Source organism: Bufo gargarizans, chromosome 8, assembly GCF_014858855.1.
Source record: "Bufo gargarizans isolate SCDJY-AF-19 chromosome 8, ASM1485885v1, whole genome shotgun sequence".
Taxonomy (NCBI): Eukaryota; Metazoa; Chordata; class Amphibia; order Anura; family Bufonidae; genus Bufo; species Bufo gargarizans.
Window position 1 is genome coordinate 152,550,667 of NC_058087.1, and position 18,714 is coordinate 152,569,380.

Below are 18,714 nucleotides of genomic sequence, written 5' to 3' on the forward strand. Positions count from 1 at the left end.
TTTATTTTACAGGATTTTGTCACCTGACTTGATAAAATTAAAATCTAGCAAGGTCAACGCTCCATGTGTGGTAATTTGCAGCATCAGAACCCGCTGCTTTAGGAGACCGTTTTCCTGATGATGTCTAAGCATGCAGCGCTCAAGGGTCATCTTGGACGTTTCCAGTTCTTCATCAGTATGATCATAGTGATACAATTCTAACATTTTACAGTTGTGAGTTAATAGATGGAGTAGAGTCCTCTGTTTAGGATCTAAACTTGTTAGGCAGAGTGAAGATCAGTTAAAAAAGATTGCCTCCCACTGTGGAGGACCTGTCCTATTCTGCATTATTCAGACAAAGCATTGATTTGAATAGCTACTGTGTAATGTTTAAGTTCCCCTGTGCAGGCGCTGCGGGGAAACTGAACACTTTCAGATTTCCCCAAAAACTTTCTGAGATAGGCCATTAAATATCAGATCAGCAAGGGTCTGACACCCCATATTAGTCGCTGAACAGGTCTGGTGCCTACTTCCAGAGCTGGTTACGGAAGTGAACAGCAAGCAGTAGCAGTGATCAGTTCCGTCTACCTCATATTGGATGGAGCTATGTAGTTCAAGTGGCTATTTCCTGTAGTGGAGCTACACCCTAAGAGCTGACTGGTGTTGAAGATGGGTGTCGCTGATCTGATATTTGATGGCCTATTCTGTGGACAGGCCATCAATATAAAAATCCTGGAAAACCCCTTTAAACACACCATCCCTGTAGGGTGGAGATCCATTATGTTAGTTCTTCAGCAGACAGCTCTGTCGTCGTAGACAATCATAGATGCAAGTACTAGGACATCACAAAGCTTAATACATCTTGAAGGTATTATTTTATGTAGCCTTACCTTTGGACTTATGCTAAAAATATGACTCTTTCACAAAAATACCACCTGATATGTTAACAGATGCTGGTGAAGACATAAATGACATTCTCAGTCTTCAACCCATCAAACAAAGACCAAAAAGCTGCAGCTTTTTCACTCATGCTGGGAAATTCTAGAAGGCCATGTTTCAGGCAGGTATGTGCAAATGCCTTTCCAAACATAAAATCCTAAGGACTAAAATGTTCGAAGGGAAAAACAAACAGAACACCGGAACACAGATCGTGCTTTACGATTTCCCCTTCTGTTTCTCAAATTTCTTTTTCTTAGGAACTTCAAAATGTTTGTTTTTCTGACCTTTGTGTGATAGTTCTATAAAATCCTCCAAACTTGTTAGACCTGATAATGACTATTTTATTGCTTTTGTGTCCTTGAAGTCAACATCAGTCATGCAAATAACCTATTTAAAGGGGTTGTATAAGATTGGAAAAAAACATGGCTGCTTTCTTTCAGAAATAGCACCAATATTATTTTCTGTCTAGTATTGTAGTTTGGCCTCGTTCAAGTGAATGGGGCCGAGCTGCAACACCAGACATAACTTCTCCAATATTATAAAACCTTTTAATGGGATTGTCCCACCATACAAACATATCACCCAGGATAGGGAATAAGTATCTGATCAGTGGTCTATTGCTCAAACCACAACCAATCACGAGAATTGGTTGCAATGAATGCTGCCATTCCATTCATCTCTATGGGACTGCAGGAGACAGCCAAGTGTTGTACTCAGCTTCTCTTTGGCAATCCCACAGAGTTGAAGGGAGAGTCAATGTTTATGTGCGCTCATTACTTTTTTCACTCCAGGGACTCCAGGACCCCATTCTTGTGATCGCTGGGGGTCGCAGTGGTCAGAAGATTAGATGCTTGTCAGCTATCCGTGGATATGTCATATGTTGCCCTAGCTCTGCCACCTGAGCTACCCAGCTCCATTCACCTTGTAGTGACAAGAGCTGTGTATTTCAGGCACAGGAGCTACTGCAGAACAGATGATCATCGGAAGTGGGGGATGTCAGACCGCACCCATCAGGATAGGCCATCACTTGTAAAATCCTGGACAACCCCTTTAAGCTAGAGCCACATGAAAAACAAAATTGCAAAAGAAAAATATCTTTTAAATGGTCTAGATACTCAATAACTTATCCAAAAATACAATTTTGTAAATGAAAAATTGACCCTTTTCTTAAAACTGCAACCCTTAGAAATGTTCAGCATTAGTAGACTGATCCTAGTAGAGTGGCTTTACATACTAGAGCAATTTTCTTTCCTTTGAATTCACGATAAGTCTTTAATACCACAGGCAATAACAAAATGGCTTCATCAAGTTACCCCCTCTATGACATCACTTCCTGCTTTGTAGTTATTGGCTATACTGCACAGACCTCCTGCTCTTCCCGCAACCTGCACATACTCCACCTTATAATACTGGGAGCTCTCCTTTAATGTCATTCTCAGGCGATTCACATTATTAAGTACAGAGTACATGCAGGGCAGAAGTCTGTATGGTGCAGCTTTAATCAAAAGCTGCAGAACATGAAGTGTAGTCAGAGACGGGTGGAGTCATTTATCAAAGACTAGCCTTTTATGCTTTGATAGCCCTTTCACTGCCATATAAAGTGCTAATTTATGAACAGATGCAGGCCTAGTAAAAAAAAGTCCAAAAGTCCATGCACCAAGTAGTTTTCAATTGTTATTTACGCCAGTAAACTGGCATAAATGATAATGAATGTGCCAAGGCTAATGGTCTCACCCTGGCGCAGGAGGTCATGGTAAACAGCCCCTCTAAAGTCCATAATTTTGGCAATTTTCTGTACATTCCAGTAATATGCAGGTGTAGTTGTTACTGCCTGTGGAGCTAACGACCTATGATATACAGAATACCTTACTGAATTTGAAGAAGTGAAATAATTAAAGGGGAAGTCTGACCTTACAAATTGATGTACACCTCTTAGAGACCTAAATACAACTGCTGGTTAGTTTGAGACATCTGTCCGGAAAACAGAAAACTATGGAGACACTCAGTGGACCAGATTTACGAATGTATCTGCACCAAAAATTTGTCAAAAAAGTGGTGGAAAATGGTGCAAATTGAAAGAATTTGGCGCATCTAGGGTTTCTGCACTTTTTTCTCTGACATTCTTTAAAAGACATAAAGGCTTAGTAGAAAGTGTTTGAGATTCAAAAGAAAGTCGATGTAGCCTAAGATGCACAATTCTGGCTCCAAAATCTGTCTCAAAGTAAGCCAACCAAAAGTTGGTATAGAGTCAGAGAAAAGTGTCTGTCCCTGCAACACATTTATCATCTAAGGCGATCTACTGTGATGAATCTGTTGCAGGTCTAGACAACCTGTCTAAGTTTACTTCACTTATAGGATCCATAAATCTGGGCTAGTGTATGTTTCAGGCGCCTTTTAATGCATATACTGTGGTATACAAATGCTACATAAACATAGCCATGGTGTCATAGTACAGATCAGTAAACTCCCCCGTCCCACTGTCCCTACCTACATGCACGAACCACCCCAAGTAGCGGCTCACAACTGGTCGACGGCCCCTTCCTAAATAAGTGGAGGGGCCGATGCAGGAAGGGTTAAGGACGAGTAAAATAATAAACTAAAGAGATCGGCGAGACTGACTAGATACTAGGTGGCACAAACAAACACCAAAGTCATAGACAGATTATTACATAAATATGGGATAGATACAAAACTGATTTACAGGGTAGAAAGATATGATATGTAGATAGGTGGACAGATTATTAAATAGATTTGAGATTTATTCAAGACAGATGGTAGAGTAGATATAATAGATAGACTATTATAGACCATTATTACATTTAAAAAATGTAAAATATTTTTATTTTTTTTGTCCCAGTCACCCCTCTAGAAGTATCGCATGCCTTTGTTTACCCTTTTCCCCATTTTTCCTGTTTACCATCAAAGCACAAAATAGGATCTCAAAGCATTTAATTAATGGAAACATTACAAAGCAATAAAAAAATATTTTAGAGCATGGTTCCAGGAAAGTGAAGGGATTGGGGGCAGCTGGGTGTTTTAAATATACAATAACAATAAATCATGCGTTGAAAAAACCACCATTATTATCGGAAGTTAAGAAAAATCAATGAGAAAGTAAAGATTTCTTAGCCACAATATCTGAGCAGAGCAGCTAATTTCTAATTAACTTGACCCATGAGAATTTAAGACAGGTACTAATAACCATTTATTTTGGTTGAGAAGCCATAATGTTTGGTCGCTGGATACAGAAAAGTAAACTATTTTAATATGGATTTTTGGCTTGCTTTAAATACAGCTCAGCAGAACTGGAAGTGGATATTCCATTAATTTAATATTGCCAACCTAAGTAACATACAGGCGTTAACCATATGTGTTATCTGGATGTTTTGCATAGTCTCTAGTCAACCATAAGTAGATTTTTAAACTACCTTCTAATATGCGTTGAAAGAGTGAATATGGACGGGCATACGCCTTTCTCATGCATACATGGCACAGCGTGTTTCGCTAACGTCCACAGACTTAGGGCTCATGCACACAACCATGTTTGGGTCCACATCCAAGCCGTGCTGTCCACATCCGTTGCTCCGTCCCGTTGCCCCACCAAAAAATTAAAATAAATATAGAATATGTCCTATTCTTGTCTGTTTTGTGAACAAGAATAGGCAATTCTATTATGGGCTGCCCGATGTGAATGATGCCTCGCACAAAAGAGCTCTCAGAAGACATACGATTAAGAATTGTTGACTTGCATAAAGCTGGAAAGGGTTATAAAAGTATCTCCGAAAGCCTTGCTGTTCATCAGTCCACGTTAAGACAAATTGTCTATAAATTGGGAAAGTTCAGCACTGCTGCTACTCTCCCTAGGAGTGGCCGTCCTGTAAAGATGACTGCAGGAGCACAGCGCAGACTGCTCAATAAGGTGAAGAAAAATCCTAGAGTGTCAGCTAAAGACTTACAAAAGTCTCTGGCATATGCTAACATCCCTGTTAGCTAATCTACAATATGTAAAACACTAAACAAAAATGGGTTTCATGGGAGGATACCACAGAAGAAGCCACTGCTGTCCCAAAAAAACATTGCTGCACATTTACAGTTTGCACAAGAGCACCTGGATGCTCCACAGCAGTACTGGCAAAATATTCTGTGGACAGATGAAACCAAAGTTGAGCTGTTTGGAAGAAACACACAACACTATGTGTGGAGAAAAAGAGGCACAGCACACCAACATCAAACCCTCATCCCAACTGTGAAGTATGGTGGTGGGGGCATCATGGTTTGTGGCTGGATTGCCATCATCGAAGGAAAAAGGAATTCCCAAGTTTATCAAGACATTTTGCAGGAGAACTTAAGGCCATCTGTCCACCAGCTAAAGCTCAACAGAAGATGGGTGTTGCAACAGGACAACGACCCAAAGCATAGAAGTAAATCAACAGCAGAATGGCTTAAACAGAAGAAAATACGCCTTCTGGAGTGGCCCAGTCAGAGTCCTGACCTCAACCCGATTGAGATGCTGTGGCATGACCTCAAGAAAGCGATTTACACCAGACATCCCAAGAATATTGCTGAACTGAAACAGTTCTGTAAAGAGGAATGGTCAAGAATTACTCCCGATCGTTGTGCACGTCTGATCTGCAACTACAGGAAACGTTTGATTGAAGTTATTGCTGCCAAAGGAGGTTCAACCAGTTATTATATCCATGGGTTCACATACTTTTTCATCTGCACTGTGAATGTTTACATGATGCGTTCAATAAAAACATGGTAACATTTAATTCTTTGTGTGTTATTAGTTTAATCAGACTGTGATTGTCTATTGTTGTGACTTAGATGAAGATCAGATCACATTTTATGACCAATTTGTGCAGAAATCCATATCATTCCAAAGGGTTCACATACTTTTTCTTGCAACTGTATATATATATATATATATATATATATATATATTATATATATATATATATATGTGTGTGTTCAAAATTATTCAACCCCCACTGAAATTGAGTGTTTTGGCCAGTTTGACATTGATTTTGATCATTTCAGTCATCTTGTTTACAATTAAATCAAAGAGGCACTTGTAAGTCAGACAAATATAACATTTATAATGAAATAACCACAAATGTCTTTTCTGTGCTCACATCATTATCAGTTTTATTCAACCCCCAAGTGACATTCAATCTTAGTACTTAGTACAACATCCTTTTCCAGTTATAACAGCTTTTAAACGTGAAGCATAGCTTGACACAAGTGTCTTGCAGCGATCTACAGGTATCTTCGCCCATTCTTCATGGGCAAAAGCCTCCAGTTCAGTAACATTCTTAGGCTTGCGCGCTGCAACTGCTTTCTTTAAGTCCCACCAGAGGTTCTCAATCGGATTTAAGTCTGGTGACTGCGATGGCCACTTCAAGATGTTCCAGCCTTTAATCTGCAACCATGCTCTAGTGGACTTGGAGGTATGCTTGGGATCATTGTCCTGTTGAAAGGTCCAACGTCTCCCAAGCCTCAGGTTTGTGACGGACTGCATCACATTTTCATCCAATATCTCCTGGTACTGAAGAGAATTCATGGTACCTTGCACATGCTAAAGCTTCCCTGTACCTGTAGAAGCAAAACAGCCCCAAAGCATGATTGACACCCCCCCCCCCCCCCGCCATGCTTCACAGTAGGCAAGGTGTTCTTTTCTTCATAGGCCTTGTTCTTCCTCCTCCAAACATAGCGTTGATCTATGGGCCCAAACAGTTCTAATTTTGTTTCATCAGTCCACAGAACACTATCCCAAAACTTTTGTGGTTTGTCCACATGACTTTTGGCATACTGCAGTCCACACTTCTTATTCTTTGGAGACAGCAAGGGGGTATGCCAGGGAGTTCTGGCATGGAGGCCTTCATTACGCAGTGTGCGCCTTATTGTCTGAGCTGAAACTTCAGTACCCACATCTGACACATCTTTTTTCAGTTCCTCAGCAGTCACACGGGGACTTTTCTCCACTTTGCGCTTCAGGCAGAGCACAGCAGTCGAAGTCAGCATCTTCTTTCTGCCACGACCAGGTAGCGTTTCAACAGTGCCCTTTGCCTTGAATTTGCGAACGATGCTTCCTATGGTGTCTCTTGGTATGTTTAACATCTTTGCAATCTTCTTATAGCCATTGCCCTTCCTGTGAAGAGAAATCACCTCTTCTCTTGTCTTCCTGGACCATTCTCTTGACTTCACCATGTTTGTAAACACACCAGTAAATGTCTAGAAGGAGCGGAGTATCACAGTCCTTTTAAATCTGCCTAATTGGTGCTTATTATGCTTGATTGCTGATCCTTGACATCCACAGGTCTTTTCAATGTGAAAACACTTAAAGGAACCTCTGTTCTTAAGAGTGGTAGTCTTTAAGGGGTTGAATAATTGTGTCAATGAAGAAATCACAAAAAAAAACATTTAATACTGTATTACAAAAACAATTGATGTCATTTTAGTTGCATTTGGTTCTTTAAAAAGTCCTTGTAAGATTTCATTTTGAACACAGTTACAAATGTACACTAAATTCCCTAAAACCCTTTACAGCATTGGGGGTTGAATAATTTTGAACACAACTGTGTATATATATATATATATATATATATATATACACACACACACATATACATATACACAGTATATATTTTATAGTATCCCCTCTGCCATCAGCCCGTTGGCAAAAAAAGGGGCGAAAGCGCCTTTTCCACTGCATGGAACCGGCGTGACTTTACCCAACTCTACACCATTTTTTCGTTTTTACACCAAATTGAAAATAGCACCTGGTACGTTGCCAAATCTGAGGAGGTTCCAAGCGAGCCAAGCTTATACTACATAAGTCAATGACCACACTGCTGACTAGTGATTAGTGAGAGGGACTCATCACTACATTGCAACCTGCTACATTGAGGGGGTGACATACACTGTGGTGGAAAACAAACTACCTTTTTACCAAACTGATTAGAGTAAGGTAAAGCCGATACTATGCAGTGAAAAGGAGGCTAAAGAATACCGTGGACTCATAGTTATGCTGCTGGAGCCATAGTTTGGCCCTATACTGACTACTTAGCTTCGTTTTTTGCCATCATATAAAATAAAGTGAATATCGATTTATGATGTATACTATATGTTATTTACTTTTTATACAGAAATATACTTGCATCAGCTGTTAGGTAGACTCAATGCCCATAAAACAAGGTACCAATACACTTAAGAATAAAGTTGGTCAAAATGGACAATTTTGGGGGCACTGGGACACAGCTTCACCGTACATGGCCCTGTCAATCAAGCAGTAGAAGGAAGCACAGGGAGAGACAATGGGGGCATATTCTAGCGATATGCCTCCAATGTACGAGATGGTCCAACCGCTTTAATAAAAACAGTTATTGTAGTATTGGATAAAACACATATGATTATAATACTACGGTAGGTAGGCTACCCAAGTGCAGATTCTGCCCAGTTTAAAACTGCTTTTGTTGATGACAGACTCCCTTTAAAGGGATTTTGCAGCAGAAAATTGACCAACTATTCCGCTTTGAGGAACTTTCCTCTTGGGTAGCCCGCAACCACCAAAAGTTCCTAAAACAATGGCGACTATGGCAGGAATTTAGACACTCTACCTAACCTTACAAGTTGTATCTATGTACCTATAATAACGCGTATGGTATAATATGCATATTTTTACTCTAACTCGCAAATCACTTAATATCTTACCTCAAATCTTAGGGAGCTATGAATCATATTCTACAACAGATTGTATACATATTTCACTGTAAGCTTGTGGATACGTCTTATTTACCATCCCTACCAATGTCATATGTATTGTCAGAATGTATAACATCTCTATCACTTACAGCGTCTTGCTAGACACCCAAGCTACTTTGCATGTACCTTGTTACGTTACTTTCCCTAAATAAAAAAAATAAAAAAAGGGATTTTGCAGGTAAAAAAATTAAAAAAGGTGGGCAGAAACATCACTGACCACAGTAGAGACTAGCCTCGGCCAGCCATTGGATGAGAAGGTATTTCAAGGCATTTCCCGCATGTTGTGAAGGATCAATGGAAGTATCTCTTCTTTCATGTTTTTAAGCCCCCCGGACCCCACTGGCAACTATTTATGATAAGAACACTCCTTAGTGTAGTGAGAACAATCCATGTTGGTTATATAGCGTCAATTATTCTGCTGTGTTCTACAGAGATTCTGATCACAAATTAAATCTGAGTTATCATTTACGTGTTTTTTTTTTGTTAGTTTTTTTAAGAACGTTCCTTCATTTAAGAATGTTCCTTCATTCCTCCATTATTGGCCTCTATTCTCAAAAATAAAAATACAAAATGGCTACAAATTAAAAGCCTATGGAAATCATGCAGCAACAGATCACCCTATGGCAGTAACACAACGTCTACAATGCATTACCAATCAGCGCATTGTTGTACTGGCCGATATAGAAGACCTAAGGTCAAAAAAGCATATATGTTGGAAATGGATTACTCTCTGTGATCACAGATAGCTTTTATTTCCTTCGAATTAGACTATGAATAAACCATTCCCATATCGAGATTTGGCAACCACCATCTGATGTCTCACAGGGACTGTGGTTTAGAAAAATGAAAACTGGAAAGTTATTTTAACAGAAGTTTATAGAGGATGAATATGGGATTGTTCAGAGAAGAAAAAATGTGATGTAAAAACATAAAATTAGATTCTAGTTTATGTCAAAATCCAAAACCTTTACATTAGCCATAGCTTTTAGAAAAGACCACACAATTTCCAATGCATGAGGCAAACACAAATATCTACTATTACCATGTGTACCAGTATACTGATAAGGGCGTAAAGAGGTTGTGCCGTCATCCGATGTCATTTTAATATAATTCAGCATGAAAAATAAGTTATTGTTCTAATTTACTTTCTGTTACAAAAATGCTGCAGTTGTGAGATATTTTCTATATTTCATGTATGTGAACGTTCACACACTGAGGTGGACAAACATGCTAAGTTCCAGCTTGCAATTGCCACCAGCCATATCTACTGTTAGAGGCAGGAAGAGAGCTGCAGCAGAAAGGGCACACCCCAAGTTGCCAGCCTGAAGAGAATCTAGCAGAGCAATGGATAAGGGTAAGCTCTGGATCCATATGAGGTACAGGGCTGGTTCTAGCTTTGCTAGAAAGAGATTGTTATGTAGCATACGATGTCTGATTTTCATTTTTCACGTCAATCATGGCATAACCCCTTTAAGTTGGGAAAAATCTATATAATACCATATTACAAAAACACAACAACTGAAATTGTAGTAAACTATGAGAATTTCAATACTGGGAGGAATGCACGGTCTTCTGTCACTGATTTGCTTGAAAACTCCCTATATGGCACTTCTAGAAAATATAATTGAAGTGAAGAAAATAAACGGCTCCAAAAAGTCTAAACGGCCTGTAATCGTTTTCCTTTAAAAATGAAATTTACAGCATAAATGAAGTATTTGTCCGCTCGTCCTCCCCAAATTAAACAGAACAGATGATATATCCACGCATTGGTAGGACAGATTCAAAGGGCAGTTTTCACACAGCATTTTTCAAGAGCTGTGTGTGGAACCACCTACCAGTCATGAGAAAAACAAAGTACTGTCACGACCATGGTTATGGTCGTGACTCTTTGGTCGCATGCGGTTGTCAGCGGTTTTGGTCTATGTTTTCAACCAGAGGTGAGGGCTTTGGATTGGTTGCCTCTGGCAACATAAGGTTGTTGGCAGTGGAGCGGCCTGAGCGGTTGCTAGGCGCTCACTGTCACAGCATGCGGTTGCCGCTGGCAACTTATGTTTGTCTGCACTTTCCCTGTTTGGTGTGCACAGGGTTTATTTGTGTGATGTTGTTTGCACACCTCCCTTTTCAGTAGCTTTCCTCCATGCCTGGTATAGGAAGGGTTAACTCCCTTCTGTGTGTGAACACTGGGTGTGGCTACATGGGCTATTTAGGGCCGTTTCACACGAGCGGATGCCGTGCGTGGCATCCGCTCCGTGAAAGAGTGCCAAGACCCGCTGCAGACTGCAGAGGCACGGAGTATTAACATGACTGCTAATGCTCCGTGCCTCTCTGTGATCGCTTTACTACGAAATCACAGTGACAACTGTGATTTCGTAGTAAAGCGATCACAAAGAGGCACGGAGCATTAGCAGTCATGTTAATACTCCGTGCCTCTGCAGTCTGCAGCGGGTCTTGGCACTCTTTCACGGAGCGGATGCCACGCACGGCATCCGCTCGTGTGAAACGGCCCTTAGCCTCTGCTGAGAGCAGTAGTCAGAGGGGTACTTCAGCCATGGTCTGCTGGAGTCATCCTCCTACTTATATACCATCTGCCAGTGGGGGCCACCCTTGTGGTCATAAGTTTAAGTTTATGTATAAGTTTATGTTATACACGATGTTATGAAGGTGTGTCTTTTGTATGCTTCTCTATTGCAGCTTATGGTCCTGGGTTCCTGTATGATGTGTGGTGTGTGCTGTGTCCGTTTATGTTTGGTGTGGACAGCAGCACTTGCACATGGGTTCCAGGCTTTGTGTCTGTGGCAGGTAGGTGTTATTTTTTGCATTTACCTGCCATTGCCATAAGTTGTTTAGGTTCCTCTTTCTATGTAGCTTGGCCACTTTAGACTCCTGTTTCTCTGCGTCCAGGAGGAACAGGTTGTCTACCCAGCTTCTAGCTAAGGGATCTGTCGGAGGGTCAGTAGGGACCCTAGGTTCCGGTGTATGAGCCCTCCTACCATCAAGGTTGGCTCATACAGCTAGGAGTCAGGGTCAGATTAGGGATGCGCTAGGAGGTGACCTGCTCCCTAATTCTGTTGTTCTGGCCGAGCACCCACTAACATCTTCTGGCATCGCACGGCTGAGGGTTTCCCCCATCCTCAGCCATGACAAGTACCCCCTCTTGGAATTCTATAGTTATATGTATGAGGACATAATGAGAAAGAAAACATCTGGTCCTTAGAAGGTCTTAAAATTAAAGGGGGTTATCCAAGTTCTCAAACAGCCCCCCCCCCCCCCCCCCCATGTGCCAGGACCCTCACAGGTAATAAACTTAGCCCGGGCCGCTCCTGGTCAGACAATGGCAGACTGAGAAGGGGACGAGCCTCCCTAGTGTCACCTGCGATGCTAGCTCGTCCCCGCCTGCCATTGGCTCTCCCCCCCCCCCTGGACACTGTATGTTTTCATCTGTGCACAGGGAGAAGCAGGTGCGGCGGTGCGGGGACCAGGAGCGCCGCTGGGAGCAGGGTAAGTATATTACCTGTGAGGGGCCTGGCACATGGAGGGGGGGGGGGGCTGTTTGAGAACTTGGATAACCCCTTTAAGTAACAACAAGCTCAGATGAAGAATAAATGACAAATTTCACAGTGCAATTATTTATTTAACAAAAACTAGGCAAAAATGCAGAGCCCGCGGATGAAAAATGGAGTACTCTGTTACCGCTTCTATAGTTATTAAGAGGTTAAGTAGCAGCCAGGTACTGCTAATCAAATGCCCTTCATTAACTGATCATCAGCAAGTGTGCCCACCTCTATGAAAGCAGAACTTTTGGCAGTTGCTGGTCTGGAGCATTCAAGCATGTGCTAACATACTGCCAAGGAGGCAAGCCATCAGAAATGATCTAGGAGAAGCAATTGTTGATGTCCATCATTCTGGAAAGGGTTATAAGGCCGATTCCAAAAATGTGAAGTCCATCATTCTAAAGTGAGTAAGATTATTCACAAGTAAAAAACATGTAAGACTGTTGACAATCATTCCACGAGTGGCAGCCCCAGCAAATTCATCCCACGGTCTGACTGTCCAATGCACAAGGAATCTACAAAAAGCTCATGAGAAACAATCTGAACAAGCATAAATGGTTTGCCAGGAGAAAGCCTCTTCTTTCTAAAAAGAACATGGCAGCCAACTTAAAGAGGACCTTTCACTAGAATAAAACTTCTAAACTAACTATACAGACATGTAGAGCGGCGCCCAGGGATCCCCCTGCACTTACTGTTATACCTGGGCGCCGCTCTGAACGAAGCGGCGCCCAGGTATAACAGTAAGTGCAGGGAGATACCTGGGTGCCGCTCTCCATGTCTGTATAGTTAGTTTAGATGTTTTATTCTAGTGAAAGGTCCTCTTTAAAGGGAATCCATTACCTCTATTATGCTACCCTCACTGAGCGTTTCTAAATGTTTATTGTTTTGCCCTAAAAATATAAATTACACTTTTAATTTCATTTGCAGACAAATTCAATAAGTATTATGCATTTTTGTACTTCCCGCCTTTTATGCAAAGTAACATAAAAGAGTCATATCTTACTTGTGTGACCAGAGAAGAGTCATATTTTCAAGCTCTGACTGATCTCAGGTTAATTTGCAAATGTATCAAATTGTTTTTTTTTTACACAATAAAAGCACACAGAGCTATGGGGACTGGGTATTGCACCCATGCCCTCAGCTCTATACACAAAATCCCGGTAACAGGTTCCCTTTAAAGGGAATGTGTCATCAGAAAATGACCTATTGTTTAAATGAAATTTTTATGTTTAACATATTTTGAAAGAATTTTTGGTGATGTTATTTTTACTTTTCCATGTCAATATCTATATTTAAACAAAAACCATAAAATCCTGCAGTTTTCCCACTGGCCACGAAGTCTTATAACAGGCACCACTTCTTGGTCTGTAGAGATCGCTTTACTGCAGTTATATATTATTCTAATCCTGCCTGTAATGATATCACCTCTGTGTATAGATAAGACAGGATCCACCATTCACAATAGATGATTGTCACAGCCTCTCTCTTCTTTCCTTGTACAATGAGCTCTGCACAGGTCACAGAGCGGCCTAGAAAACGCTCCCATAGAAGTCAATGAGGTCCCTTCCTGACTACTGTGTCTATGGCCGATGTGGCTGCCGTAAATAAAAAAATGTATGCTGTGTAAATGTTGTAAAAAACTGCTCAAACAAGATGGCCGCCCCCATAAACATCTTCAGGAAATAGAATAAATAAATCTACAATCAAAAAATAAAAACTGATTAGAAAAAAAAGAATGTGTGTGTCACTATCTGGTTTTAACTGGCAGATAACATTTTTGGTGACATTTCCTTTAAATGAGTATTGCGTTTAGAGAACATTATCCCCTACTCTGTGGAACCCCCTGAAACCCCTCAGAAATGCGCAACTCATCTCTATTCATTTCTATGGGAGCATTGGAGATAGCGAGTACAGTGCCGAGTACATTTTAAGACCTTCTAAGGACTAGATTTTTCTTAATGCCCTTATATGTAAAAACCATAGAATTTAAAGAGGGTGAGCTTTTCTTTTTCTCATGACTGTACATTTTTATGGTTAACCTTGTGCAGGGCCACAGAACTGGTATGTGATCCTGCTCTTTGCTGTTGGGAAATCACTAGGGTGCTGGGTAATGAAGAGTAAACAAATTTTAGGTAACAAAAAAATAAAAGTCCCACAAGCCACAGAGGAAAGTTAAAAAGCCACAGAATAAATTCTGGCAATGTGCTCACAAGGAAGTAAACAAGTAAAATACGTAATAAATTGCATCATTCTTTAAAGGGTTATTCAAATTCAAGAAAGTGATGACATATCGAGAAAATCTACCTTCACTTCCTGATCAGTGAAGATCCAACTTACTGATCCTGAGAATTAAGGGGAAGCAGCGCTTGTTTAGCACAGTGACGGCTCCAGCCACCCAGTGTAGATGAAAAACGGCAAAGGGGATGTAACGCTACATTTTCCTTTATCCTCAGGAACAGCCAGGGTCCAAGAGGTCAGACGCCCACCAACAAAGTGCTGGAATATCCTAGTAATAGGTGATGTCGCCGTGTGCTCCTTTGTCTCGTTCTCACAACCGAAAACAACCGCCAGAAGTACAATCGGGAAATCCTTGGTGTAGTGTTCGTCGATGTGTGCGCAATTCCTCCAAAATAACATCACAGAGACGTTCTCATGTAGGTTCCAACAATGTGCCCGCTTCCAACGGCTAGGCGTGGTTTATTTATACCAGAAGATGGGAGGCGGTCTTACAATCATGACCAATGAGGAGACAGGTTATGGTATGAAGTGATTGGCTGGAAGGCGGTCTTACAATCATGACCAATGAGGAGACAGGTTATGGTATGAAGTGATTGGCTGGCGAAGATGTGAATGATCGCGCGAAGTTCGCACACTTATTCGCGCCCTTTCCTTTGCCGCGCTTATCCTCGTGGATGAAGAAACCCTCGCTCGACGGTCCCCATTCCTCCCGCCTCACCCGGCGCCATGACACTGGTATCCTGCAGTAATACCAGGCCGGGCACAAATCAGCTACAGGTCGGGACGACCAGACCATCGTGCGAAAATCTCTGCGCTGATGGGAACGCAAATTAATCTGCGCATCTCCATAGGATAGATGGCGACCATACGGCGAACAATACATTTTTCCACAACATAGGTCATCAAGAAGGCAGAAAAAGCTCAGCTGATATTTGGTTTTAAAAAGGGGTCAGAATGGAATAAGAAAATAAAAAAGGGGATACTCCCCTCACAGACTACCTACTGATCTCCTTCTGCCACTCACTGGGCCCTCGCTGGTCCCCGTTTCTTGGTCACTTCCAACACAGAGGAAATGTCTGTACAGCCAATTACTGGCAGAGGTGGGGCACCGCTGCATCGTTACGTATATCGGCCAATGTATGGGAGTAAAACCCAGCAGTGAAGTGAGGTTTTATTATGTTCGGACTTTGCAGCTAAATAGTCTCAAAGGGGTTTTCTGAGATTTTACTACTGATGACCTACAGTATCCTGATCGGTGGGGGTCTGACACCTGGGACCCCACAATCAGCTGTTTAAGAATGCACTGGCGCTCCTGTGAGTGCCACAGCCTTCTTACAGCTTTTCCTAGGCCACCGACTACAGAATCTGTTGCGTCTGCATAAGATCAATCCGGGAAAGTTCTCTGTTGCTTCTGTGGCTCTTTAGTAAATCAGATCTTCTCAGAAAGGTTTACAAATCTAGCAGCCACATAAAGGAGAATTTTCTACCATTGCTTTTCATTTCTCCAGGAACGCTGGGGGAGATACAAGTCAGACGCACACGAGGTCATCTCTCACCACATACTTGGAGACATGCCAGGGATTTTCAGTGATGTAATTATTTTAACTCCACATCCTGTTGGCTCCATTTTTGCTCTGATAACACAGGAGTAGACAGTAACACATACAACAGATAAAATAAGACCGCTTTACACTCCAACACAACTGAAATAGAAATGCCTACACGTATATTAGAAAAGTACATAGACACGCGGTCCCATAAATATCTGCTCCTTTTACAAGCAGGAACAATAAGTTGTCAAAGGGGTTGGGCAGTGGCAAAATACCGATGACCTACAGTACCTTCTGGTAGGTCATCAATATAAGCTTGTAAGGTTTCCGATTCCCTGCACCCCGCCGATCTGCTGTTTGAAGGGTTGTGGCGCTCGTACAAGTGCTAAGCCCTCATCAAAGTTTGCCTGCATCTCGTCTCCTGCATGACCCCTTTTATACTGACAGAAGGCCCCGATCATGCATACAATAACTGGAGTAATACAAAGTTCTACAGTAAAATGACCCAAGGGCCAACACCACTGATGACCAGGGTCATGACCAGGTTATGAAGATTTTATACTAATGGAAGAGAGGAGGTCAAGGCAAATAAAGTAGAACTACAACCAACTACCAATCCAGTTTTTATTTAAGCCATGAAACTAGATGTTGTTCTTCTGACCATACCTGGTACCTTGTCGACGGACGCAAAGACAGAGCGTTGTACAGTGACGTCACTCCCAGCGCGGCGAGACTGTTCATAAAACCGGAAGGGCAGGTGCTGAGCTGATGAAGAGCTGTGTCCAAAACCCATCACTTCTTTCGATGGCTGGACTGGTAGATCTAAAAGAGCTGGAAAGTAGGTGAGAAAAATTGCAATCAATGGTTCATCTGCAGAAGTTGTAACCGATAAAAGTTATAAAATAAAAAAAAATATAAGTTTTTTGCCACCAAAACAGTGCCACTCTTGTGCATGGGTTATGTATGGTATTGCGATGTGGACGTATTCAAGTGAAGCGCATTTTAAGTTTCCTGACATACCTCTACACCTTTATACACTGTCCCACATTTATAAAGTAAGACAGTGGAACGCTATTGATTAATCATAGGCATTATGGGGGTCATTTACAAACAGATATACGCCACTTTTTGGTGTACAACTGTCGTAGACTGAGGCGTAAAGGTTATTTGTGACGCAATCTGCGACTTTCCCTCTGCTCACGCCAGGTCTAAAAAGGGGGTGTGGCAAGGGCAGGGAGGGGGACGTCCAGCAGACCCATCTCATTTATTATTTTCTATGCCTGTTTTAAGCATAGAAAATTGTCTAAATCTACTCCAACAAGGCAGCTGGTGTATATTTAGATGGGCGGTGTATACACTGAAGTTATGTAAAGGCCAGTGCCTCTACATAACTTTGGTGCGTCCACTGCCTGCTAAAGGGGTATTAAGATCAGCGTTTAAAATGCCAGTCTTAATAAATGACTTCCTAAATGTTTTTGGGGCAATCCACAGACAATCTGATTGTTTTGGGGGAAACAGAGTAAAGTTATCGGAAATCCCATTCCGCTATAGATTTTAGCATGCACATTTAGATGAGCTGAGCGTGGCTGCTGAATTGGCCACTTGCTGGTTGAAAATGTTTTTCGTCCACAATCATCTGGTTCAGGAAGCTAACTTGTCACATACCCTAAGCAGATATGAGTTGGGCACCTTCATGCTAAGTTTTTTGGTGCTGATTTTGGTGCGGCAAAAAATGCCTCAAAACACTTGGAAAACCATGTAGATAGAAAAAAAGCAAGAAAGAATATACAGGCAGGATGCCCTATCTTGGAGCGGAATCAGTGCTAAATCTTCCATTGAAATGAACGGGTGGTGGCAATAAAACGTGTCGTACATGACTGCACGTTTTTCTGCATGGCCCCAAGTCAAAAAACGCAAGCAGAAAGGCAGATTAGCATTGAACTATACACCTCCCCAAAAAAGGACCAGTTAAAAGAAACAAAGAAGCATTTACCTCCATCTCTAGTCCTCATTTTTCACCACTTCCTTCACTAACTAACATGCCAGAAATACTAAGAGAGCCAATTCTTAGCGGTGACCTGGACAGTGATTGACTGAATGGGCCTTCCTTGGAACTGCTGTCCAGGACAGGAAAAGGAAAGCAGTACCAAATCAGGTGTAACATGGGATCCGTGGAGGTGAGTAATGCTTCTTTTTTATTTTTAATATTGTTTGGCCTGTATTTTAAGTTTCTCCATGGAAAACCACTTTAATAAAGGGAACCTCCATTCTTCCTCCTCTAATGTCTAGAGCAGAGAGTTCTTAATTATATTTCAGCTTTGCTACATTTTTTTGTAGCATTGATTTAATGTATACATCAGGAAATCATCAGGTTTCCATCATATGCATTAAATGGAGGCTGTTGTGGACACCTATCTGTAGTTGCTTCTGTCACCCCAGTGCTATAATGCATATGTTTAACTGATATGTTGGGAAAAACTCATGAAATATACATTTAACTAAAGCCCGTGATAGATGCCATAACAGTGGTACTCGTCACCCATAGGCCACCATGTTAACAACATTCATACAGCAGCATGGAATACACTTTTTAACTGGTCTCCATCCCATAGAAATGGGTAAACTACTACTCTTTTATATACCTTTTTACGTGGTATAATGCCAGTACAGGCCGGACAGAGACCAAGGGAGTG

At 41.5% G+C, this 18,714-nt stretch overlaps 1 protein-coding gene across 1 annotated transcript in view; it reads right to left on the reverse strand.

Annotated features, from left to right (window-relative positions):
* The window catches only part of CLEC16A (C-type lectin domain containing 16A), a 280,950-nt gene that overhangs the window by 62,374 nt on the left and 199,862 nt on the right, over positions 1-18,714 (reverse strand). The window contains exon 22 of the mRNA XM_044302863.1: positions 16,688-16,852. Coding sequence (XP_044158798.1) covers positions 16,688-16,852 — 165 coding nt within the window. The remainder of the gene's footprint in view (positions 1-16,687; positions 16,853-18,714) is intronic.